This window comes from Perissodus microlepis, chromosome 14 (genome assembly GCF_051167445.1).
Source record: "Perissodus microlepis isolate ML-2025 ecotype Zambia chromosome 14, ASM5116744v1, whole genome shotgun sequence".
NCBI lineage: Eukaryota > Metazoa > Chordata > Actinopteri > Cichliformes > Cichlidae > Perissodus > Perissodus microlepis.
Window position 1 is genome coordinate 36,090,137 of NC_140474.1, and position 25,329 is coordinate 36,115,465.

General features: G+C 41.4%; 2 protein-coding genes across 2 annotated transcripts; both read right to left on the minus strand.

Annotated features, from left to right (window-relative positions):
- Positions 1–1,043: 1,043 nt before the first annotated feature.
- On the minus strand, positions 1,044–14,956 carry LOC146374335 (PHD finger protein 12-like). Its single transcript, XM_084950172.1, has 17 exons — positions 14,623–14,956; positions 12,329–12,433; positions 11,756–11,860; positions 11,482–11,620; positions 11,358–11,367; positions 9,980–10,436; positions 9,738–9,858; positions 9,516–9,648; positions 9,257–9,421; positions 8,821–8,964; positions 7,286–7,985; positions 6,011–6,123; positions 5,745–5,883; positions 5,536–5,625; positions 3,887–3,969; positions 3,655–3,793; positions 1,044–2,267 (listed from the first exon to the last, which is right to left on the minus strand). The coding sequence occupies exons 1-17, from the start codon at positions 14,954–14,956 to the stop codon at positions 1,795–1,797; spliced, it is 3,450 nt and encodes a 1,149-aa protein (XP_084806298.1). The 3' UTR covers positions 1,044–1,794.
- LOC146374336 (uncharacterized) lies at positions 11,273–18,910 on the minus strand. The gene is made up of 6 exons (XM_084951082.1): positions 18,604–18,910; positions 16,400–17,423; positions 14,623–15,495; positions 12,329–12,433; positions 11,482–11,860; positions 11,273–11,367 (listed from the first exon to the last, which is right to left on the minus strand). The coding sequence occupies exons 1-2, from the start codon at positions 18,677–18,679 to the stop codon at positions 16,813–16,815; spliced, it is 687 nt and encodes a 228-aa protein (XP_084807208.1). The 5' UTR covers positions 18,680–18,910; the 3' UTR covers positions 11,273–11,367; positions 11,482–11,860; positions 12,329–12,433; positions 14,623–15,495; positions 16,400–16,812.
- Between the last annotated feature and the right edge of the window lie 6,419 nt (positions 18,911–25,329).

Genomic DNA, 25,329 nt, shown 5'->3' on the forward strand with positions numbered 1-25,329 from the left:
CTAATATTCTTTTTCTTCATTTTCAGTAAAGAAAAAAATATGAAAAAATTGTTCATGTTTCCATTTGGGATTGAATATGCACGGCTCCCAGTGCCTTTGTATATATGGAAATAAATGCTATTAAGAACATGGAACTTTTCCTCTGTTGTTTTAAACACACTGCTATTACTTTGCACATAACTGTACCAAAGACAAAACTGAAGGCAGAGAGACCAACAAACAAACGGACAGTTGCTGCAGTAAAGGTCCGACCGAGCATCTACACCTCAGTCAGTCACCGACTGCCAAAGATTTTCATCAAAGATGTAAAAATGATCATTTTATTTAAAATCATATCAGGGTGTCCAGTTATTTTCGAGACTCTGAAAATGGCTGTCATTTCTAAACAGTTAATGCACCAACTTTGTGAAAGCCCTAATGTGTGACACCTTAATAACTGTATTTGCATCTGTTGCTGCTTCCTGTATTTTTGAATTAAACAACCATGAGGTACAGAAATTATAACAAAACACATCTCTGATTATTTCTGTTCCAACCCACGGTCTGCTTTTCATGGAGCACGTCATCACTTTGTCCATTTTTACTTCTTTTTTTGTTGTCCCGAAACAAGCCGAGCCCACCAGCATTCTGAATGAACAGTATGATGACCAGGTCCGCGTCGACCTCATTGATAAACTCTTGATTCCAAATGTGCTCTGCCCAATCATAGGCATTGGTTGCTACCGACAACAAGAAATAAAGCAGGGCTGAACCATTTTCTAATAGGGGAGGGAGGGTAACTCTATGCAATATATTCATTTTTTAGAATTTATATTCAACGTTAATTGCAGCTAGGCTCAAAGTGTTAATGCTAGCTTATTTTAATAAACAACATGTCATATGCAAACAACTAGGGTGTGGCAAAGATTATTTTAGGGTGGCACATGCCCACCCAATGCCACCCCTGTAGATCCACCCCTATCAGTACTGAACTTGCTGTCTCAGAAAGTGAAAACCAAACTAGAGCTCAAAGTAGTGCTCAAAGGCTGAAAATAACAGGCATAAACACTGAGTTTGTTCTTAGAAAATCTTTCTGTATTTACAGATTTGAACAGACAAGCAGCTACAAACAAAGAGTGCTTATATACACAGCAGCACAAGATGTTAAAATGAATGCTAAAACTATACGGTATTTACAGATGGACTACAGCGGAAAGTACAGACTAAGAACAAGTTTTATCACAAAACGTCTGGTACTCGACACAGTATCACAAATTCAATGAGCTGTACAGTTAAAAACCAAAAAATGGCAAATCTACATGAAATCCAATGTTTCTCCAATCGAGAGGCACTGAATTAAAATGTATTTACATTATATATACATGTTATAGTGTATAAGCATGTATGTTTTCATACATATATAGCTACCTGTGGTGCAAAAGCAGCAAAAGAAATTAGAATGTATGGAATTGAATACTACAAAGGAAAAAAACAAAAAATGTTTGTGCTAAATGGGCTGACTGACAAAAAGGTTACACCATACATAACTAATATACTGGCAAAAACAAAGATTGAGCGCAAGGAAGTAATGTTTGCTCAAAGTCCTAACGGTCCTAACGGTTACGTCAGTCATTTAAAAGAAAAAAGAAAAAAAGAGATTGTCAATAATACTTCAAGTTCATGCAAAGATATAAACCATTAAAACAAACAAACAAAAAAGAACTTTTCCCTGTTGACCAACCAGCTGTGCAGCTTTCCCTTCATCGTGACACAGAAGGTGCAACATAAGAGGGAGGGCGGGGCTTCCTGTGCGGATTATGGAACAGAGTTAGAACGCAGTACGGGCACTTGGTGGGGAGGTACAGTCTCAGAGTCAGCCTCATCCTGGTTGGAAAAGCCGCTTGTTGTGGCAGTGCTGGGTGGTGGTGGTGTGGAGGTGTTAGAGGTGGTGGTGAGGGTGGTGCTGATGACACTGCTGCTGCTGGTGTTGGTGCTTGTGCAACTGGCAGCAGGTGTAGTGGCCTGCTCCTCTTTGGGCTGCTTACTGGCAAACTCAGTGATGCTAAAGACAAATTGGAGGCAGCCCAGTTTGATGTAGCTGCCATGGTGGAGCAGGGCCGTGCCCTCCCAGCCCGCCCCGCTGCCTCCAATTAGACTGGAGCTACTCGCTTTGCAGCTACAAGACGGCTCAGCACCACCCTGACATTGGCTACTCATCACTCCTCCTACTGGCAGCAACCCCACCATGGAGTTGGCTCCCTCGTCCTCTTCCCGTTTCTTACTGCGACCTACGCAAAGAAGAAATGCAGCAGGTCTGAGAAAGACGTCTGTACAGACTAGTGTCACAGTAAACTCCATTAATGTGGAGACGATGCAACCATGAAAAGATTTCACTGATTACATTTTATCCACAAAATAAAAAATGAACACTTTGTTTTGAAAATGAGACTAAAATCATGTGGAAAGCTGAACTCTGGCAAACATGTTTTACACTCATCATCTATAAACAGTTTCAGAGAAATTTGATTTAATGCTGTTTCACACTGCAGCTCTTTACTAATTAAACATCTGTCCAAATGATCTTTAATAACAGATTAAGACTGGAAGCTTTATGTGATACCAGCAACATTCAGATTTTACATAACGTGGTCTGCCACAGAACAAGTATATCTGACTGCTCATTTTAGCACTTTATTTATTTACCTTTCTCATTGCTACAATGCCACATGCACCAAGTTTACCACTGTACTGTACGTTTACTACATCCTTACTTTTACTTTGAAATTGCAACTGATAATAATAAGACAACCCGTTCTTTCCCATTTGGTGTTTTCTCTACCAGCAGGCTCGCTGGCTAGATCGCCATTATGGATGGAGATGAACTCCAACACCAAACTCATGGTTTGTTTTGTTCCCTGCACTTCAAGCTGGCACTCTAACCAGAACCTACAACAGACGGAGAACTGGTTCGTGTGCAGTTCTCCAACAATGAGAATACAATGAGCTCACTGGGACTCAGAGCAGAACAAGAGCCAGCAGCTGCAGTCCAAGAACATGGGCTGACTGAAGACAGCTAATGATGATGTTCACTTATTTATTTTAGTTTTATATTAAGCTAATATTATTCACTTAAAAATAAGCACGCATAGCTCAGCACATCTCATAGGCTACTGTAAGGTATGAATTACAGCAAGAAGGTGATAAGTTTTCTTGTCATTGGTTCACTGCACTGCATAAACTAATTACATGTACCCATTAAGAATGACAAATGTGACCTTGACCACAATTTGGATGAAGAACACTAAAAGCTGACCAATACTGCAGGAGCAGTGTCAGTGTAACAAACAGGACACTGACATTAAGCACATGGGGGGCTACACTTCCTGAAATTCTAGCCAAACTAAAAATGATTCTTTTCAGTATTAGAGTATAAATTAAAGTATTCCTTTAATTTACAGAAGCAATGATGTTATGATTTCTTCACAAATAAAATTTTAACTATTTTAACCAGAACACATACAGATGAGTGGCTAAGTGGAAGAAGATGGATGGATATTCATAAAAGGTTCATACAAAATCTATGAGCGACGACCTCATCAGCAGTCCAAGTCAAACTGGGCACACAGACCTGGGTTCCTTCAAGCCAATCCAAACAGATGACGGAGATGTACTTACGAATGATTCCTTGGACTTTGGCTACCAGGCCACCAGGTGGACATGGTGAGGTCTTCTCAGAGAAATCGCATGAGTACAGGACATTATCCACTGTGGTGCCATGCTCGCTATAGTTCAGAAGCTCATAATGCTTGGTATTCTGAAGGACGACAAACACACACACACAATTTACATCTTGGTCACTAACAACCACAGGAGTGCTCTGCAGAGTGATGTAGTTTAACGGCCTCACCTCATCATAGAAAATACAGGCATGTTTCCCCGATACGTAGTTGCAGTGACCGTAGTTTGTAAGGCACACATCCATGTCAGCACCTTAGAGAAACAGTTAAAGACTTAAACACCCTTTCCCACAACACAAAGAATACAGATTTGCAACATGGATTTTTTTTCTGCAATATTGGCGTGTCAAAATGTATTTTAATGACCTGCACTCCAATGTGACATATTGTGTTTTTGTTCAGTAGTTTCTATTCCACATGGTCCTGTTGTGACCCTCACAGGTCTAAGAACTTACTTTCACAGACAACTTGCTTAAAATACTCCGATTTAAAGATGACGGTATCAACTATCACTCAACCTGACTAATGATGCAGAGATTGGGAGCTAGTACAGGCTCCGTATATTATTATATTATACTCTGTCGTGTACTGCTGCCTGTCGTGCAGAAGTACAGTCATGGTTAAAAGTGTATGAAACACTAAGCAAACCATTGTTGCTTCCATAGAAATAAAGATGACAAGTAGCAGGTACATACTGCTAATCAAACACAACTGATTAACTGATTATCAGCATGAGTGACCACCTCTATAAACCCAGAAGCATTCTGGTGTGTGTCAACATAATGCCAAAGAGGAAAGATGTCTTAAAGAATAAATGAGTGCTGCATGTCAGTATCTGAAGTTGCATGAAGCCAGTCCCAAACACGCTCATACTTCTACCATGAGAAAGATTATTCACTATTCAAGTGGAAAACATGCAAGACAGCTGCAAAATATTCCCAGGAGCTAAAGTCCAAAAAAAGTCACCAAGGATCAGGCAGTGCAATGACTCCAAGCACATCAGCAAATCTGTCTGGTGGTTCTGCAAGCTGATGAATGATGGGGAGTTGTTAGTTTTTCCACACACTGCTTCTGCTTCACTTCCCATTTTTATATCTGTAAGAGTGATTAGCTCAGAGCCAAGACACCAAACCAGGGGCCCTGGTACACCTGCTGTGTTGGCAGCTTTGCGTGTCACCAGTAATACCATCACACAGCTATATCCATTCATGCTAGCTGTTACGGTGCATGTACGTGCTGCAGTATTCTTCTGAACAATAGGTGTTGCCCGTCCTCCAAATCAGCGCTGGTATAGAAGGAGAAGAAGTCAAAGTTGGAAGCCAAGGAATTTTAAAGTTTCTGCCAAGTTTCAACATCTCCCTCTGTGAAACCTGTGAATCTCTAAACTTCTGTACTGATAATGATGTTAGGATGCCATTAAAAACAGACTTTAACCCAGCTGCAGCAGCAGTGCAACAACACACCAGATTATAAAAATGGAGAAGTGCATGACCAGCAGAGATGACAGCTTACAACATGTAACATCAACTTTGCTGTACGGTGACATTTGCCAGGCACCACACAGCAGGTATGATGGGGCCCTACCTATGTTCTACTTCGGTCTTACTAAACTTTAGTCACAAGGCAAGAATATAACCTAAATCAAACATGATTAACTGCAGTTTGGTGAACTGGTATGATTTCAAAAAACTACGTGAGACCAGCTTTAATACTGTTCTCCTACGTGAACCTTTCCCCATCAAAGGTGAAACCTAAGAGTGGCTCAGAGCCAGGGCACAGAATGCAGCAGGGTCAAAGTCACAGCGACTGAATGTCCTACCTGATCCTATGTGTAACGTCCTATAGCACATGCTGACAGCTGCTCCTCTTCCTGTCAGAGGGTAAAAGACCGCTCTGGCTTGCACCTTTTCTGACCTGGAAGGAGGAGAGTGTAGGTTTTAATAATTAGAACAAAACAGCAATCAAACAGCAGAAAAACTGACTTCTTGACAAGTAAACAGACTAAACTGTAGTGCAAAGGTGTCTTACTGTTTGGGTGGGGTGCTGAGGTTTTTGGGGTAGTGCTGGTGGTGGGGGGAGGTTGAGTACTGGGCACTTTGGGAGCAAAGAGCTGCTGGATCCTCTGATGGGCCAAGAGCTTGATCATCTCTGCATCCAGTTTGTCCAGCTCGATCGATGTGCACAAAAACACAAACACACACAACCGCTAGAAGCTAATTACATCTTCGTGTGCTTCATAGCAGAACACAGCAATACGAAGGCTCTTAAACTGTCACATGTGGCCACAGAGTGACAAACTCACCCCCATCCTCCTCTTTTCCATCCTTCATGCAGCTGGACAGGTTGGTGATGGAGGACAGTGTGTTGGGCAGCAGTGAGTCCGTCAGTGCAGGAGCAGCCTTTATGTCTGAGGGACAGGAGAGGAAAAAAGAGACAAACTGATGAGATGAGATAAAAGAAGGACCAGAAAAAAGACAGTTTTTGATATTTTACTATAAAGGAAAAAAGTGCACAGGAACTATTACTGAGATAGAAGGCAAAGCAAGTTGTATCTGAATAACTTTTTTTTCTTCATAACTCAGTAACTGAAAATAAAATGTTCTCTTAAATGGCCATGTATCCTTTTGGTAAATGGGGCTGCACGATACAAAATATGCAAGAAAACTGTTAGCACTATCGATTATGTCAGCAGTGAGTATTCAATTAATAGCAACAGTAAACATTCAAAAGAGAGAAAACTCAGGTCTTTTAAAATGAACTTTTCATTTGTTTCCACTTTAGAAAATGCTTGTTTTGATAGTTTAACAATACACAGTATCTGCCAAAAGAGCTCAAGTCTTTCACTGTATTTACATCCCATATCACAATCACATTTCCACTTTCTTGAAGAAACATTTTCCTAAAGACAAAAAACTGATAAATTATTAAAAGTAGAAATAACAGCATCACAATTTTAAGTGATCTGCCAAATAAAATAAGCTATGCATCCCATCCATCCTAGACTGAGGCATTAAATAAAAAGGCCTTCTTCCCATCTGCTTGGAGCTCTTTCTTACATTATAAGGGGAAAAAAAGAGTTCTGACAGTATTGCATCTCCTGGATGAAGCAGAGTTGGTCAGTGTGCACGCGTGTGAATGCATGTGTGTTAAAGTGTGCGAGTGAATGTGTGTAAGCCTTCAAACAAGCATGTAGTGCCTGCAGTGAAGAAAGGTGAGCATATAACCATTCTCAGTTCTGAGGCCTTCTCTGTGCTTTAATGCAAAACAGACGTTATGAAAGTGGAGATGTTAATACTAATAATAATTCAGCCTAACAGCATGACTATTAACACAATTTCTTGAGGTTAAAAATGTATTTATATTAATTTAAATATGTAAAATAATGTTGCTATAGCCTCAAATTAAATGTTCTCTCATGCACACCATGGCCCCCGTTACATGTATAATGAGGAGAGAGTAACGTAATGATTACTTGAGTATATTATTACTATTAGTATCATTATTATTACTATTAGCTGTATAAAGTGATACATTTAGACTGCAGCTTTGACATTTCTGATGATGTGTACCTGGAGTAGGTGCTGATCCAAACTTTACTGTGTCGTGCTCCTGGCTGCCTCTAGATGGTGCATCTGTGAAGGAACTGCTGGTGATTGAGAAGGAGGGCTTTTCATCGGTGCTCACACACTCCTCCTGGGGCTCTGTCTGGCTCCTGTGGTTCTGTTGGCCACTGTGGGGCCATATCGTGGGGGCAGTGGGGCAGTTCTGTTGAGCACATGCATTTACAGTGCTCTCGGGTTCCTTCTTAACCGTTTCTGTTCCTATGTGGTTCACCAGTCCAGAGGCAGAAGCTGATGGCGTTTTCCCAGGCTTCAGTCTGTTCTGTAGCTCAGCCTGCCTGCAGGAATCTGAGGCACTGTTACAGTCTACAGGTCCATTGGCTCTGGGAGGCTGAACCAATTCCAGAGGCCCATTAGGTTTCCTACAGTTCTGACATGGTGTCACGGTGCATTTGCAAAGAACTAGCCCTGATGGGCTGTCCTTGGAAAGAGAGGCCCCCTGGGAGTCACTGGGTGTACTGCAAGCTTTAGAGCAGGGGTCAGGGGAAGAAGTCCTTTCTAATGAGGCCTGAGTTTTCATGTCCTCTGATGTTCCACTTGATTGTGTATTTGCTTTCTGCTCAAAGTGCCACTCTGTTGATGAGGCCTTCTGTTTGATGGATAGGTGTCGCATGATACTGCACTGGAGAGCGATGACATCCTGAAGCCACTGTTCAACACAACACATGTATGTTTTTATAAAGAAGCAACCAGCAGTTCTGTTGAGAGGCCCTCCCCTTCATCAAAGATTCATTTATATCACACAAACAAACAGATACCAGAATTTATCTTTTGCTGCAATTTTCAATTAATTACTCAAAGCTCTACAGTCTGTGAAAAAAACAGACTTTCTAATGCAACTGTTGCAAAGTGCCGTGAAGCAGTTGGTTCAGCTTTCAGAACTTCTGAAACTGAATTTTCTGTTACTTTCTGATAAACACAGTACACAGGATGTGTCAGTGTTTCACTCATCTACACCAAAAATCAAACTCTCTAAAAACTTCTTGTCCAAACTCTCATCCAATCATCCAAAATGAAAAGGAAAGCGATCAATCATCCTTAACCTGCTAGGACCTGGTGTCCACATATGTGAACATCACATTTTGGGTTGGCTAGACCAAAATACTAAATTTTGCTCTACAAAGGCCTGATTTCCACATGCGAGGACGTTATACTGCCACTGTTCTATTGAAATTTAAATCGAATGTCCTCATATGTGGATCTCATTTTTCTCAGAAACAAACATCAGGTAAAAAATAAAATCTGACAATTCTTTGGTTTTACATTCATCAGGTCCCAATCAGCCCAAATAGCAAAGAGAAATTAAAAATGCATGCCATGAAAGAGTTTGGGTCTTAGGAGGTTACGCTGCTCTTCTATTAATCTCACATCCTATTACATCAGATGACACAGATTGTAGCACACAAAAGCCTGTTTCAGGGAACTATCATTACAATCTGACTTAAAGAACATGTTAGGCAGCTGCTGGTTTCTCTTGTGCCTACCTCCTGCTGCTCAGCCTCTGTGGTGAAATGCTTTGTGGGCTGATGGTCAGGAATGCCACTACAAACCAGCTCCAGCTGGCGCACCCCTGCAGGAAGCAGCATGGGCGGAGGATTCTGGTACTGGGACTTGATGGCATCTGGCACCTGAATAAAAACACTGACTGTTAGAGACAATTTAACACTTTCTAGCAAATTAACCAGTATGTTCAGATGTGTCTAAAAATAGCATCACTTCATATACAAGTGCACAACTGCTTAAATTTCAGAAGCTGGAAAAAAGACAGAATGTCAGTATCTAGGTATTACTGTCTTAGTGTAACAGATATATTATTAAAGCCATTAATTTCCTAGATCTCCACCTGTGTTCCAGTGGCCAAGAAAAAAGGATTATATGAAATCCAACACACTGCACCGTCACACTGAGACGCACGTCTACCTTGATGGTTTTCTTGTTGCGCTGGTGAGTGGTGCGCCGGTTGGGAGCATTTTGTCGATGTACTCTACGCAGGAAGTCCAACTTAACTGCGTGCTGGGACATCCTGTCCTGGAACTGATCGAAGAGCTGACAGCGGCTGGACAGGCTGAGGCTCCTCTGATTCAGCTGCATAGCAAACAAAAATATATCAATAAAAATTTACATCAATAAAAGGAAAGGGAAAGCAGCTTTAGCTTAGAATCAGCACAGTGCATCTTACTACTAAGTGCTCGACATGGTTTGGACACATCCATTTGCCGGCAGGTAAAGCTGTGAGTGGAGGGTCCAGACAGTCCATGTGGAACAGGAGGGGACAGTAATCGCACTGGATCAGCGGAGCCAACCTGCAACTCCTGAGAGACCAAATAAATAGAATTAGTACCTGCTGTCATTGCTTCGGGGCTTCGTCTACTTCTTTGCACTGTGCTCCAGAACTGCTGACCTGTTGCATGAAAAGCAGATTTTGACTGGCAAAGGGACTAGACCATTGGGATCCAGTTCATGCTGAGGCCTCCTGAAGGGCTTTCCAAGCAGCTCTTCTTTTTTCCTCCGTTTACTGCTGCCTAGAAATCCAAACAAAAGAGCAACATTGAAGAAACAGTCTAAACTGCATATATAAAGAGGTATTTTAAACTTAGGGTGCTGAAAGAAATCATATTTTGGTAGTCATTATGACTGACTGACCTGGTAGTGCAGTGGTGCACGTGAGCTCACTCGGCAGCTGAAACTGAGTGGGGTTTCTCTCCATAGCAGCTGCTATTAGGAGCTGAAAGGGCCTCTTGAGGAGTCGCGGTGTCGGAGCAGAAACTGTAGAACTCTCGAGCTCTGCACCCTGAACTTCATCCTCAGGCTCTGCTGCCTCCTCCTCTCCATCGTTCTGCTCCTCTGAGGGGGTTGGGGTGGATGAAGTGTTGGAATTTGGAGTCCCAGGTCGGCTGCTTGGCCTGCTGCTGGTTCTGCGGTCCAACAGTTGTACCTGGGCCACTCGTAGACCAGGGCCTGCAGCTCCGGCCCCCGGAGGAAGACCGTCAAGCCGCAGCACGCCAGCGTTGAGCTCCAGTTTCATGGCTGGAGAAGCAGAGCGCCTGGAGGAGGATTTCTCTGGCAGGCCGTTGGTCTGTTCAGACTTCTGTTCTCTTTTCTGTACATATTCGCAAACAAAACCCAAACACTGATTTAAAAAGCCATCTCTTGACCCTGCTGTCTTAGCAAATTATAGATGAATCTCTAATCTTCCTTTCATCTCAAAAATTCTTAAAAAAATCATTTTTAAAAAGCTAACAGATCAAACTAAGGGCCCTGGTACACCTGCTGTGTTGGCAGCTTTGCGTGTCACCAATAATACCATCACACAGCTATATCCATTCATGCTAGCTGTTACGGTGCATGTACGTGCTGCAGTATTCTTCTGAACAATAGGTGTTGCCCGTCCTCCAAATCAGCGCTGGTATAGAAGGAGAAGAAGTCAAAGTTGGAAGCCAAGGAATTTTAAAGTTTCTGCCAAGTTTCAACATCTCCCTCTGTGAAACCTGTGAATCTCTAAACTTCTGTACTGATATGATGTTAGGATGCCATTAAAAACAGACTTTAACCCAGCTGCAGCAGCAGTGCAACAACACACCAGATTATAAAAATGGAGAAGTGCATGACCAGCAGAGATGACAGCTTACAACATGTAACATCAACTTTGCTGTACGGTGACATTTGCCAGGCACCACACAGCAGGTATGATGGGGCCCTACCTATGTTCTACTTCGGTCTTACTAAACTTTAGTCACAAGGCAAGAATATAACCTAAATCAAACATGATTAACTGCAGTTTGGTGAACTGGTATGATTTCAAAAAACTACGTGAGACCAGCTTTAATACTGTTCTCCTACGTGAACCTTTCCCCATCAAAGGTGAAACCTAAGAGTGGCTCAGAGCCAGGGCACAGAATGCAGCAGGGTCAAAGTCACAGCGACTGAATGTCCTACCTGATCCTATGTGTAACGTCCTATAGCACATGCTGACAGCTGCTCCTCTTCCTGTCAGAGGGTAAAAGACCGCTCTGGCTTGCACCTTTTCTGACCTGGAAGGAGGAGAGTGTAGGTTTTAATAATTAGAACAAAACAGCAATCAAACAGCAGAAAAACTGACTTCTTGACAAGTAAACAGACTAAACTGTAGTGCAAAGGTGTCTTACTGTTTGGGTGGGGTGCTGAGGTTTTTGGGGTAGTGCTGGTGGTGGGGGGAGGTTGAGTACTGGGCACTTTGGGAGCAAAGAGCTGCTGGATCCTCTGATGGGCCAAGAGCTTGATCATCTCTGCATCCAGTTTGTCCAGCTCGATCGATGTGCACAAAAACACAAACACACACAACCGCTAGAAGCTAATTACATCTTCGTGTGCTTCATAGCAGAACACAGCAATACGAAGGCTCTTAAACTGTCACATGTGGCCACAGAGTGACAAACTCACCCCCATCCTCCTCTTTTCCATCCTTCATGCAGCTGGACAGGTTGGTGATGGAGGACAGTGTGTTGGGCAGCAGTGAGTCCGTCAGTGCAGGAGCAGCCTTTATGTCTGAGGGACAGGAGAGGAAAAAAGAGACAAACTGACATTGAATATGACGGCCCAGCTGTGTAAGTGTTTCAGTGTCTAAAAAGTCACTCCAACTGGTTGATGCACAAAGTGATACACTTGCAAAAATTCTACAAAATGACTTCATTTAACACACTTCAAAGAGTCACGAGAACTTGTTGCAACATTATTTCATCTCCTTTAACTATCATGAGTGTGTTTGGGTTTTTGGGAGTCAAGGATCCCAATAAAAATCAACAGCACATCTTACTGGTGTGTCTACTGCATGAAGAGTTACAGCAAACTGACAGAAGCACTGTTATCAGAAGTCATTTCTGACCACACCAATGTCCACTTTTTTCCCAGTTAATGCCGCTAGAAGCTAATTACATCTTCGTGTGCTTCATAGCAGAACACAGCAATACAAAGGCTCTTAAACTGTCACATGTGGCCGCAGAGTGACAAACTCACCCCCATCCTCCTCTTTTCCATCCTTCATGCAGCTGGACAGGTTGGTGATGGAGGACAGTGTGTTGGGCAGCAGTGAGTCCGTCAGTGCAGGAGCAGCCTTTATGTCTGAGGGACAGGAGAGGAAAAAAGAGACAAATTGATGAGATGAGATAAAAGAAGGACCAGAAAAAAGACAGTTTTTGATATTTTACTATAAAGGAAAAAAGTGCACAGGAACTATTACTGAGATAGAAGGCAAAGCAAGTTGTATCTGAATAACTTTTTTTTCTTCATAACTCAGTAACTGAAAATAAAATGTGCTCTTAAATGGCCATGTATCCTTTTGGTAAATGGGGCTGCACGATACAAAATATGCAAGAAAACTGTTAGCACCATCGATTATGTCAGCAGTGAGTATTCAATTAATAGCAACAGTAAACATTCAAAAGAGAGAAAACTCAGGTCTTTTAAAATGAACTTTTCATTTGTTTCCACTTTAAAAAATGCTTGTTTTGATAGTTTAACAATACACAGTATCTGCCAAAAGAGCTCAAGTCTTTCACTGTATTTACATCCCATATCACAATCACATTTCCACTTTCTTGAAGAAACATTTTCCTAAAGACAAAAAACTGATAAATTATTAAAAGTAGAAATAACAGCATCACAATTTTAAGTGATCTGCCAAATAAAATAAGCTATGCATCCCATCCATCCTAGACTGAGGCATGAAATAAAAAGGCCTTCTTCCCATCTGCTTGGAGCTCTTTCTTACATTATAAGGGGAAAAAAAGAGTTCTGACAGTATTGCATCTCCTGGATGAAGCAGAGTTGGTCAGTGTGCACGCGTGTGAATGCATGTGTGTTAAAGTGTGCGAGTGAATGTGTGTAAGCCTTCAAACAAGCATGTAGTGCCTGCAGTGAAGAAAGGTGAGCATATAACCATTCTCAGTTCTGAGGCCTTCTCTGTGCTTTAATGCAAAACAGACGTTATGAAAGTGGAGATGTTAATACTAGGGCTGCCACGATTAGTCGACTAGTCACGATTACGTCGACTATCAAAATCGTCGACGACTGATTTAATAGTCGACGCTGCGTTTGAAGCATCACAAAAGACGCAGGAATAAGTAGTAGGATTTAAGAGTGTAATAACGGACTGAAACAGAAGATGGCAGCACTGCATGTACAAGGATGCCAGCTGCCGTTAAACCCCAAAGAAGAAGAAGCTGTATCCCAGAATTCATAGCGCAGCCCAGCTCAGTTTCCAATAATGGCGGCAGCTAGTTAGTTTTAATATTACTCTTATTATTCTTTCTGGGTCACAAAATAAATGATTAAAATATTTTCAGGCGAGAATGTAGCTGTATAAACCTCAAATATTTGCTCAGTTTATCAAGACACCACATATTTTCAGAAGCGCTCCGACGTTTTCGGAGACGTCTGTTACCCACTAGCTCGATAGCTAACCGGGGGCAAGGCTCACTAGAGCCCGTGAGAACACCGGACTCCCGCAAATCGTTTTCAAACCCACCGCGGTCTTTCGCTACTCAGGTTAAATATATATAAGTCACTTAGATAACTTCAAAATGTTATTCTTTGGCTTTTTTTTTAGTATTTTATTTGTTCCTGAGTAAATCGGTTTGGCTGAGATTAAAGTTATAGTTTTTACACAGCTGACTAAACGTCAAGCAGACAACTGATTATCAGAAATGTGAGATGCTCGAGAATATACTCCGGTGTCCCGTTATATTTTAGATAGCAAGGAGCAGACGGCTGAGTTTATTAAACTTCACCGAAACAATCTGCAAATTTCATTAAAATTTAATAAACTATCATCTTGTCTTTATTTTTAGTTAGCACATACCTTAAACACTTAAAGCTGTAAGCTAATGATAGTTATATAAGAGCAGATGCTGCTGGTGGAATAAGCTGTATGTTTTACGTCCAATGGATGCATGATCTGATTAGTCGACTAATCACAAAAATAATCGGTGACTAGTCGACTATCAAAATAATCGTTTGTGGCAGCCCTAGTTAATACTAATAATAATTCAGCCTAACAGCATGACTATTAACACAATTTCTTGAAGTTAAAAATGTATTTATATTAATTTAAATATGTAAAATAATGTTGCTATAGCCTCAAATTAAATGTTCTCTCATGCACACCATGGCCCCCGTTACATGTATAATGAGGAGAGAGTAATATAATGATTACTTGAGTATATTATTACTATTATTATCATTATTATTATTATTAGCTGTATAAAGTGATACATTTAGACTGCAGCTTTGACATTTCTGATGATGTGTACCTGGAGTAGGTGCTGATCCAAACTTTACTGTGTCGTGCTCCTGGCTGCCTCTAGATGGTGCATCTGTGAAGGAACTGCTGGTGATTGAGAAGGAGGGCTTTTCATCGGTGCTCACACACTCCTCCTGGGGCTCTGTCTGGCTCCTGTGGTTCTGTTGGCCACTGTGGGGCCATATCGTGGGGGCAGTGGGGCAGTTCTGTTGAGCACATGCATTTACAGTGCTCTCGGGTTCCTTCTTAACCGTTTCTGTTCCTATGTGGTTCACCAGTCCAGAGGCAGAAGCTGATGGCGTTTTCCCAGGCTTCAGTCTGTTCTGTAGCTCAGCCTTTTTCATGTCCTCTGATGTTCCACTTGATTGTGTATTTGCTTCTCAAAGTGCCACTCTGTTGATGAGGCCTTCTGTTTGATGGATAGGTGTCGCATGATACTGCACTGGAGAGCGATGACATCCTGAATCCAGCTGAAACTGAGTGGGGTTTCTCTCCATAGCAGCCGCTATTAGGAGCTGAAAGAGTCTCTTGAGGAGTTGCAGGGTCGGAGCAGAAACTGTAGAACTCTCGAGCTCTGCACCCTGAACTTCATCCTCAGGCTCTGCTGCCTCCTCCTCTCCATCGTTCTGCTCCTCTGAGGGGGTTGGGGTGGATGAAGTGTTGGAATTTGGAGTCCCAGGTCGGCTGCTTGGTCTGCTGCTGGTTCTGCGGTCCAATAGTCGTACCTGGGCCACTCGTAGACCAGGGCCTGCAGCTCCGGCCCCCGGAGGAAGACCGTCAAGCTGCAGCCGGCCAGCGTTGAGCTGCAGCTCCACGGATGGAGAAGCGGAGCGCTTGGAGGAGGATTTCTCTGGCAGGTCGTTGGTCTGTTCAGACTTCTGTTCTGTACATAGTCACACAAAAAAACCAAACACTGATTTAAAAAGCCATCTCTTGACCCTGCTGTCTTACCTAGTTAGAGGCGAATCGCCAACCTTCCTTTTATCTCAAAAATTCTTGAAAAAATAATTTTTAAAAAGCTAACAGATAATTTTCAGAGGAATGGCTTATTTGAACAGTTTCAGTCAGATTTCAGATCTCATCACAGCACAGAAACAGCTTTAGTGAAGGTTACACATCATCTTCTCATGGCCTCAGTGCAACGTTCAATACTTTTGACCGTAATATTTTATTAAAGCAATTAGAGCATCCTGTAGGTATTGATTTCTGCAGTGGTTTGTATCATATTTATCTAAGGTTAATTATGGATGTGCTAGGACCAATTCTGTTTACAATTTAAATGCAGTATCATCAGAAGGCATAGTATACATTTTCACTGCTATGCAGAGGACACCCAACTTTATTTATCCACGAAGCCAGGTAACACACACCAATTAGTTAAACTGCAGGAATGTCTTAAAGACATAAAGACCTGGATGGCCGCTAATTTTCTGCTTCTAAATTCAGATCAAACTGAGGTTATTGTACTCGGCCCTGAGAATCTTAGAAATATGGTATCTAACCAGATTCTTACTCTGGATGGCATTACCTTGGCCTCCAGTAACACTGTGAGGAACCCTGGAGTCATTATTGACCAGGATATGTCCTTCAATGCACATATTAAACAAATATCTAGAACTGATTTCTTCCAATTCTAATCTTTGCGTAATATCTCTGAAATAAGAAATATCCTGTCTCAGAGTGACGCTGAAAAACTACTTCATGCATTTATTACTTCTAGGCTGGACTAGATGTTTTCTAATATTTTGGGACATCATTTTAGAGACAGAACATTACTTCTTACTTACCACATTGTTCATTCTCGCCAAAGTCTGAGATGCAGCAGACGATAATTTACACTTTGCACTGTCTTCATGGATTATTGGTTCATTTTACGCAGATTATATAATAAAGTCAGTCTTGTATTCCTTGCAGTCATATCAAACACACAGGCCAGCACCAAGAAATAAAGAAAAGTGCAAGACGCACTGAAAACGCTGACCTGTGTATCTCAATAATAAAAAAAACTATATACATATGTACAGAAATAACTCCTCAGACTAGCCGCATCATGATGGTCTCTGTGTAAGATGGAGAGGTGTTTCCAGCCTTTCCAGACACAGCGCAGACATGAGGAGTTAGAAAGTTTGCTCCAAAGCACGAGGAAACATCCATATGTAACATCCATATGCCATATGTCCAGGAAAGGCTTCATTACTGATCACAGCCGGAGACGTTTCCTTGGTGGAGTGGGGCTCCTGCTGCTGCTCTCCTCCTCTGCAGGCTTCCTCTTTGCACCCTGTGTAAACCTCTTCAGAAACTGGCAGAGCACCGACATGATTACTCTGCCGTCAGAGGTGCAGTCCGTAACTCTCCATCGATTTGTCATTTCCCTTTCCTCTGTGCAATACACAGTGGAAATGACTCTGGTGATGGTGTCGCCGTCGACATCCAGGGTGCAGACGCAGTTCCTCTGATCTGCCTTCAGGACAGAAAGATCTGCCTTCTCTGGAAGCAGAGGTGTGAGGAACCGTGAATGGAGGTGGGACCCTGCAGGCGGCACCATTAAACCAGCTGGTGAGTTGGTAGGAGGAGATGGAGTGGTGTTCTCCAACTGACTCTCTGGCACATGGGTGAAAGGTGTCGTCAGCAGCAGTTTGTTAAAGAATCCCCTGAAGGCAATATAAGGAAACGCCTTCGTCCCCGTAACCAGGTTATGGTTTAACGAGAGGACCAGATTTTTCATAGAGTCCACATGGCTGGGGCTCAAAGGACGGTTCCTCAGGTTAGTGATGAACATCTGGCGTACGCTGACAGGACTCACCAGCTCAGCTACGAGAAAACAAAAAGATCATCTGTGTTAATCGTGACATAATCAGACAAATTATGGATTTAAATGTCAAAACATGGCTTTATATCATCATATGCTATTTCTACACACAGGCAATGAGAGGCCCGCAGCAGAACTCACTCTTTATGAAAGCCTTAAGATTGGTAGAAGGTGAGAAAAATGGTTTTGCACTGTACATGACTAAATTTCATGTTTTAAACCAACGATCACAGCACCAAACTCTGCTTGTTAGCATGTTCAGACAGTAAAAATGTCCTGATGATAGAATTCATTTGCAAATTCACATTTTAGCTGCATGTAAATTAAAAATGTACAACTCATAGTAAAGAATAACTTTACTACTACTTTAACATTTCATGATAAATGAATGTCATCCATAATATTTGTGAATTATGGACACATTGTCAGTAAGGCTGCATAGAGTTTCAGTGATGTTTAATAATGAATTCATGTTCAGCACTTATTCTTATTTTATTTAAGCATCAGTCTGTTGAAAATAAAACAGCTAAAGTCAGGTGAGAAACCTCCAACCTGCTTATTGCATGCACACAGTTTCGATTTCTCACCGAGCACATAACATACATCTGGACACCTGTACAGACACGGCAATACACAATGCACTCACATAAATATGATATACTTAATTCAGCATCAGTAGCTATAACTGATTTTGCACATAATGCGTGCAAGATCAAATTTTGGCCACATCTCCGAGGACTCCCTAACCTCCCTCAAAATTTCCCAGCTTTATAAACGCAACGACTGCCTCTGTGAACTCTCACAGCTCCATCATGCTTCTATACAGATTCGTAATTTATTAACTTTATCGTCTAATTCAGGGCCAGTTGCTAAAACATGTAAACTCAAACCCTCCACATACAAAAACAGGACTCCAGGATGACCGCACTGACGTCAGACGTCAGCCTCCCGCAGGTTCTAATGACTGACGTCGTTTCCATGGCGCGTGCATTAAATTGAGTGTTTGTTTTTGTTTTTTTAGCATTTTTCAAACCAAAATTGCAGTTTCTAAAGTTTGACATATTTCACCTGAAATGCTCACACTCATGAAATCTTCCTCACTTTAAAGTAATAAAAGGCCAGTCTAAGGTGTATTTGTTTGCTTAAATATTCTATTATACTTATTAGCTTACTAAGCTTTACCATAGCGCTCATCGAGAATACGGGTGACACCAATGGAGAGCAGGTACCGCTCACGCCGTACTCCACCGGAGCTCATTTTTGGGTTGTTTGAATCCTCGTTTCAAACACTAGCTTTAAAACTTTGGAAACAAACAGGTTTTCACAGCGCTATTAAACAGACCTCCTGCTCGCACTCTCATGTGAAAACCAAATTCGAACGTTGGCTTCTGCTTTTATACCTGCCGCGCTACACGTCATCCTCGTCACCTTGACTCCCAGGGTCACGCAGGCGACGCGGAGTGATTCAGAATAAGTTTCCTATAATTATCAGATTTTTAAAAATAATAATTCTCATTTAGTTTCGCAGTTTCTAATCATAAGTATTTTAATTATTGAATTATTGTAATATGTAACGTGTTTTTTGATCATTAATTAGCCTCCTTATAAACAACGAGTAACTGAAAGCCATAAAGAAAATTCATCACGTTAATTAAGTCTGCTTAGTCCCTCCGTTTAAAAAAAATATTTAAAGAAAAGAAATCACATTTATTCGGGAAAAATAAATAAAAATATTCAAATGAATGAATAAAAAATGAACATATAAACAAACGAAACGTGTATAATAAAGTCGTTGTACTGTGAAATATGTCACTTTATTTAACTGTGCCTTTGATAAAAAGGTTTCCCCTTTTCCCCGTTGTAGTTGTACAGAGTGAAATTCACCTGAAATTTGTTACAAACTCTTGTGTACAGTGATTTATGCGCAATTTTTGAGGACTCTGACTTTAAACTATTTTACAAACGCGAATTTGAAACTTGAATAAATAGCGATCCCTTGAGCTTTTACAATAGCCTATGAAGGTTAGTATTTAAGCTCAATAAGCTGCTGCATTCATAACATTTTTATTGGAAATTTATTTCCGTAAGCACAAAAATAAATCCATAATAAAAGAAATTTTACCGTTGAAGGAACTTCAGTGTTGATCGTAGGTCCACATGGTAATGCATGTAAAAGTAGTAGTAACTGTTGTGTGCCCACCTTATTACTGAATTAGGCAGAGCACGCTGAATTAAATCAGGACATAAAGCACGGTCTTTCTCTTGCTTTATTGAATGCTGTCGATCTGACAACTAGCCATGTAACGGGGCCTCCTTCGGACCACCACATCCAGTTTAAAAGTCATCACATTAAGACAGCCACATATCAGTACATGACATCCCCCTTTTCCTTAGATTAAAAATTTTAAGACTAAAGTTTGAATGTCTTTTTTTTTCTTTAACATTGAACATTCTTTCTTGTCTTACTTTCGAACATTTATATTATCTAACTGCCTCACCACATACCTTTTTTTCCCCAATATATACATGTCGCCCACGTAGACCGCGAAGGCCGGGTCCTCCGAAGGATGCAGCCGACGTTTTGGGACACAGCTTGCGTTTTCTCCGTTTACTTCGTCCACAGGTAAACGCAAAAACTGAGTTTTTGAAAATATCCACCCTGGCAGGAGTTTTTAAAAATCTCCGTTTTCAGTTACCGAAAACGCCGTTTACGTGTGGACGAAAGGCGCAAACGCATAGAAAAATCTGCGTTTTCAAAAATACCGGGGTACGCGTGGACGTAGCCTAAATGCCAAACATTAGGCAGATGGCAGAGGTTGTGATACGGTTGTTGACAATCTTCTTGTCAATGCTCAACATGAATGTCTCAGCAGCAAAGCAGGAGGAACCTGAGGATTAAAAAAAATCAACAACAACAACAAAAACTAATGAAAACCTTTAATAACAAGGGTTTGAATGTCTTACTGGCTGGACCTATATGGTTGTGTTAGTCAGTGTATTAGTGTGGAAGCAACAGAACATGAAACTAAACAAGCCAAGAGTATCACCTTCTTGCATGCTCAATGATCCAGGTAAGTAAATCCCAAAAAGTTGATTCTGTTTATCAGCTTAGTCTATTCAATGTATACATCTGTCCCAAGTCATGTATATTTCGTATTTCTTCAACAACGGTTTGAATGGTAGATGTTGGCAGAAGATGCTGTCCCTGTGCTTTAATGTAAAACATACTGAAATTAGACCCATCCATACCAGGGTCTTCTGTAAATGATACACTGGCACCTTACTGTATGGTGGCACTTGTGGTTGGACTCTCTGAGTATCTTTGTTTGAACCACAAATCACGTTTTCTAAACGTTTGTGTTTTCTACACATATGGGAGGCAAATGTAGATTTTACAGAGAACACACTTTGGCATCCTCTCACTGGACAAGTCACATGCTGTTCACAACTAAAGCGTGCAGTTTTCTTTGTGTGCACTCAAATGGAGTCGAGTCAACTAGCGCCACCTGTGGCCAAGTGCCATAGTCTACAGCCAGGTTAACTTGTGACACACAGATCTGCACCACGTTTGAATTCCTGTTTCATGCACAGTGTATTTGTAACTTTCAATGTTGTCTGTTTGTGCATCTTGCAAATAAACCTTTGAACCTAATGAAATGATATTATGTGTTTATTTTTGGCCTGCATCAGTGGGAAATGCCAAGTTATATACATAAAGTTATAGAAATCAGCACTCCCGTTGTTCATCGTGATCTTAATAACTTTTTTCCATAACAAAGAAATAGGTCTTGAACAAATATATGACACATGAATATTTCACTAGTGTTGTAACGTCGCATCCTGTTAGCTTTTCTCTGGAAATGATCATTTTAGCCAATAGGTAATTCATCAACATGGCTGGAGAGAGTTGATTCAGTTAAAGGACTAAATATTACAATCCCTGATAATGCATTGCTTTAGATGGAGAGACTCTTGAGTGACGGCTGTTATGAGGAAAGGCAGCCCAGAAACTTTGTCAGCAGCACGCACCATTGTGTGCCTCAACTTTCGGTCTTTTACCCAGGCTAATCTGCCACTTTCCTTCCTTGGTTAGGTTTAGGGATTAGAGATCGATCTAGATTACCATTTTAAATTTGTGACACGTCATTAGTAGTGGACCTTGGGTTCATCAGGTGTTTCGGCCGTTATCACTAGACACCCTCGTCCAAGGAGGCCCTGCCAGGGTTGATCAGGCCCTGGAGTGTGTCACCGGTTTATGTTAAAAATTTTCTCTTCTTCTTTCTTCTGTTTAGTTTCCTACATTTTCTTTCTATATGTTCACTGCAACTGAGAAAAAATAATACTTACCTCTTTAGCATTTACGGAGCCTAACTTCTTCAAAGGGATAGAAAAGGTGATAGAGAGAAGTAAGACAAAAGGGGACAAGATAGGAGAGAGAAGAGCCGGAAGGGGGCCACCCGGTCTGGCTTCCCACACCACCTTATATACAGTCTGTTTAAGTGTGGTTAATTTAACAAACACTTGCAGCAGCATCTGCAGCAGTTACACAGTGATTAGTAATAAACAGAGCCAGTGTGATTGAGTCGAGAGAGTGAGTGGATTTAAGAAAGTGGGTGACTCAAGTGTGTCACTTGGTTTGTTTTTGTTTTTTTATTGTTGAGATGAGTTAGAATTTTGTTTGTTTGTTTGTTTTAAAGCTAATTTAATTTTCAAAACTTGCACACGATCTTCAATTTGTAGCAGATCTACTGACTATCACATAGCAGCTGGAGCAGTCTCAAATGGAGTTCAGTCCACTACTGCCACCTGTGGCCAAGTGCCATAACCCACTACTAGATTAACTTGTGACACATCTGCAGTAGAGGCTGAGGGGCTCCACTTACACCTGGAGCATTCAAACCTACCCACAAACATGTTGAAAGGTGCTATGTGATTGTCAAGACTGAAACCAGTCATTAAGCAAAGACAACAGGGATCTTTTTTTCTGTTTGTTTAGTATGCACAACATTTGTAGTCGCCTTCTGCACAGGGGAAGTCCACGCACACTGTGTACAGCCCTGTGTACAGTCCCAGCAACACTCCAGCACATCTTGGTTGGTTGTAGGACTAGCCTTACTCAGGGCAGATACACATAGAGACACAATCAGGTCCTCAGGTGTCTAGCCGAGAAAGCTGAGTGCAAGAGAAAATCCATTGACGCTCAACCTTTTGCGAACCAAGAGAAGTGTCAGTTTTCATCAGCATTTGTCAAGCAAGCCGAGGACTAGCCCTTTTGCCCTGGACCTGGGCCCGCTGAAGGTCGCCAGGGATTGGCAGATGCGAGTGGACTTGGATCAGACGCTAATCTTTTCCACAGAGATCGTAACAACTACTCTGCGACCAGACCTCGTCCTTTGGGCTTACTGCTAAAAACTTGCCACTGAGCTGAAATCTTTGGGAAATCTTTTTGTAGCCTAAGCCTGCTTTAAATTTCTCAATAACTTTATCCCTGACCTGTCTGGTGTCTAAATCCAATCGAGAATCTGTGGCAAGATCTGAAAACTGCTGTTCACAAACGCTGTCCATCTAATCTGACTGAGCTGGAGCTGTTTTACAAAGAAGAATGGGCAAAGATTTCAGTCTGTAGATGTGCAAAGCTGGTAGAGACAGACCCTAAAAGACTGGCAGCTGTAATTGCAGCAAAAGGTGGTTCTACAAAGTATTGACTCAGGGGGCTGAATAATTACGCACATCCCACTTTGCAGTTATTTATTTGTAAAAAATGTTGGGAATCATGTATGATTTTCGTTCCACTTCTCACGTGTACACCACTTTGTGTTGGTCTTTCACGTGGAATTCCAATAAAATTGATTCATGTTTGTGGCCGTAATGTGACAAAATGTGGAAAAGTTCAAGGGCGCCGAATACTTTTGCAAGCCACTGTATATGACAGTGATGTACTGTTAGTTGCTAATTGTGAGAGGGAAGGATTCTTTTTCAAACCATTTATTAAAAAATATAATAAATGTTCTTCCTAATATTATTATTCTTCCTGTTAATAATAATAATAATAATAATAATAAAACACAATGAAATTATTGGCAAGTTGTACATAAATGATCAAACTCAATAATAAATATTTGGCTGAAAATGTTTCCCATCAGTGTTGTATGGATCAATATTGTTTAAGGCAGAGGGCATTTTAAATACTTTAGATTCAGTTAGCTGTCCACCATCAGATTTCTACAAAATGATACATATGTATCATTTGTGCATGTCAGGACCACATACCTTTGGAAAAAAAGATTATTATTTTTTTTACAAGTATATTAAATATAACAATAATAAATAAAATCACATCTCCATATTGACATGATATATACAAAGTAAGTAACAATTAAAGCCACTAAACCTATGTTGTTATCACAATAAACAAACGGGGATTTCTCTAAGCGTGTTGATCATAATCACTGATAGTCTGGTCTAATTTGTAGCTTTGTTTAGAATTGTGCAAAGCTTGTTTCTGAAACCTCAATACAATTCATGCACAACTGCTTCAAATTATTTAGTGTTTCACGAAGCATTACTTTCACTAGACTATCACTAGTCCTAAGTATTTTGATTGCTTAACTACAGACACTTCAAGTCTCTTATTATGATGTAAATTAAAGACACTTGAAGGTTAACAATGACTATTAAGTTGTAAAAGCTTTATTTGTAATGTCTGTGAAGGTTCTCAGTCATCCAGGTCATCGTAGTCAAAGGAGCTTGCAAAGAAAAGCGTCTACCCAGGGGATGCCATACCCTGCATTTACGGACTTCCTAAAATCCACAAGGAAGCTGTCCCACTCAGACCCATAGTCAGTAGCATAAACTCAGCCACTTATAACATTGCAAAACACCTTGCTACCATCCTTGCTCCTCTCGTGGGGAACACCCCACACCACATCAAGAACTCCACCAACTTCACCGACAAGGTCCAGAAACTTACCCTGGATCCAGATGAAACCATGGTGTCCTTTGATGTAGTCTCTCTCTTCACTTGCATACCCACCACGGAGGCAGTGGAGACTGTCAGAAAACGACTACAAGAAGACAGCTCCTTGGAGGACAGGACCAACTTCACACCCGATCAGATTTGCACACTGTTAGACCTCTGCCTCACCACTACATATTTCAAATACAACGAAGGCTTTTACAGACAAAAACATGGCTGTGCCATGGGCTCCCCCGTGTCACCTATTGTAGCCAACCTTTACATGGAGGAAGTGGAAAGGAAGGCTCTTGGCTCTTTCAAAGGAAGAGTACCCAGCCACTGGTACAGATATGTAGACGACACCTGGGTCAAAATCAAGACACAAGAAGTGGAATCCTTCACTGCGCACATTAACGCTGTGGATAAAAACATCAAGTTCACCAGGGAAGACACAAAGGACAACTGTTTGCCTTTCCTGGACTGCGCTGTGCACATTGAAGAGAACGGCAACCTCAACATCGAAGTTTACCGGAAGCCCACACACGGACCAGTACCTCCTCTTTGACTCCCATCACCCTCTGGAACACAAACTTGGAATAATTAGGACCCTACACCACCGGGCAGAACATGTTCCCTCTAAGCCTGAAGGAAAAAAGAAGGAACACACACATGTAAAGGAAGCACTCAAAACGTGCGGCTATCCTAAATGGGCGTTCTTAAAGTCAGCAAAGAGGCACAGAAAAGAAGATCAGACACCAGTGAGGGAGGATAAGAAGGACAGACGCAACAACATTGTCATCCCCTATGTAGCCGGTGTGTCAGAAAAACTCAGGAGGGTTTTCTCCAAGCATGACATCCCGGTGCATTTCAGACCCAGCAACACGCTCAGACAAAAACTGGTTCACCCGAAAGACAAAACTCCAAAACACAGACTTAACAATGTGGTGTATGCT

Excerpts from the sequence above, each read along its gene's own strand:
- LOC146374335 (XM_084950172.1), bottom strand. The coding sequence starts at position 14,956 with ATGAAAAAGGCTGAGCTACAGAACAGACTGAAGCCTGGGAAAACGCCA. Across the intron at positions 9,649-9,737 it reads ATCTGCTTTTCATGCAACAG|GAGTTGCAGGTTGGCTCCGC; the intron begins GTCAGCAGTTCT and ends TTGGTCTCTCAG. Across the intron at positions 5,626-5,744 it reads CTCAGCACCCCACCCAAACA|AAAAGGTGCAAGCCAGAGCG; the intron begins GTAAGACACCTT and ends CTTCCAGGTCAG.
- LOC146374336 (XM_084951082.1), bottom strand. The coding sequence starts at position 18,679 with ATGAGCTCCGGTGGAGTACGGCGTGAGCGGTACCTGCTCTCCATTGGT. Across the intron at positions 17,424-18,603 it reads TATTCTCGATGAGCGCTATG|CTGAGCTGGTGAGTCCTGTC; the intron begins GTAAAGCTTAGT and ends GTTTTCTCGTAG.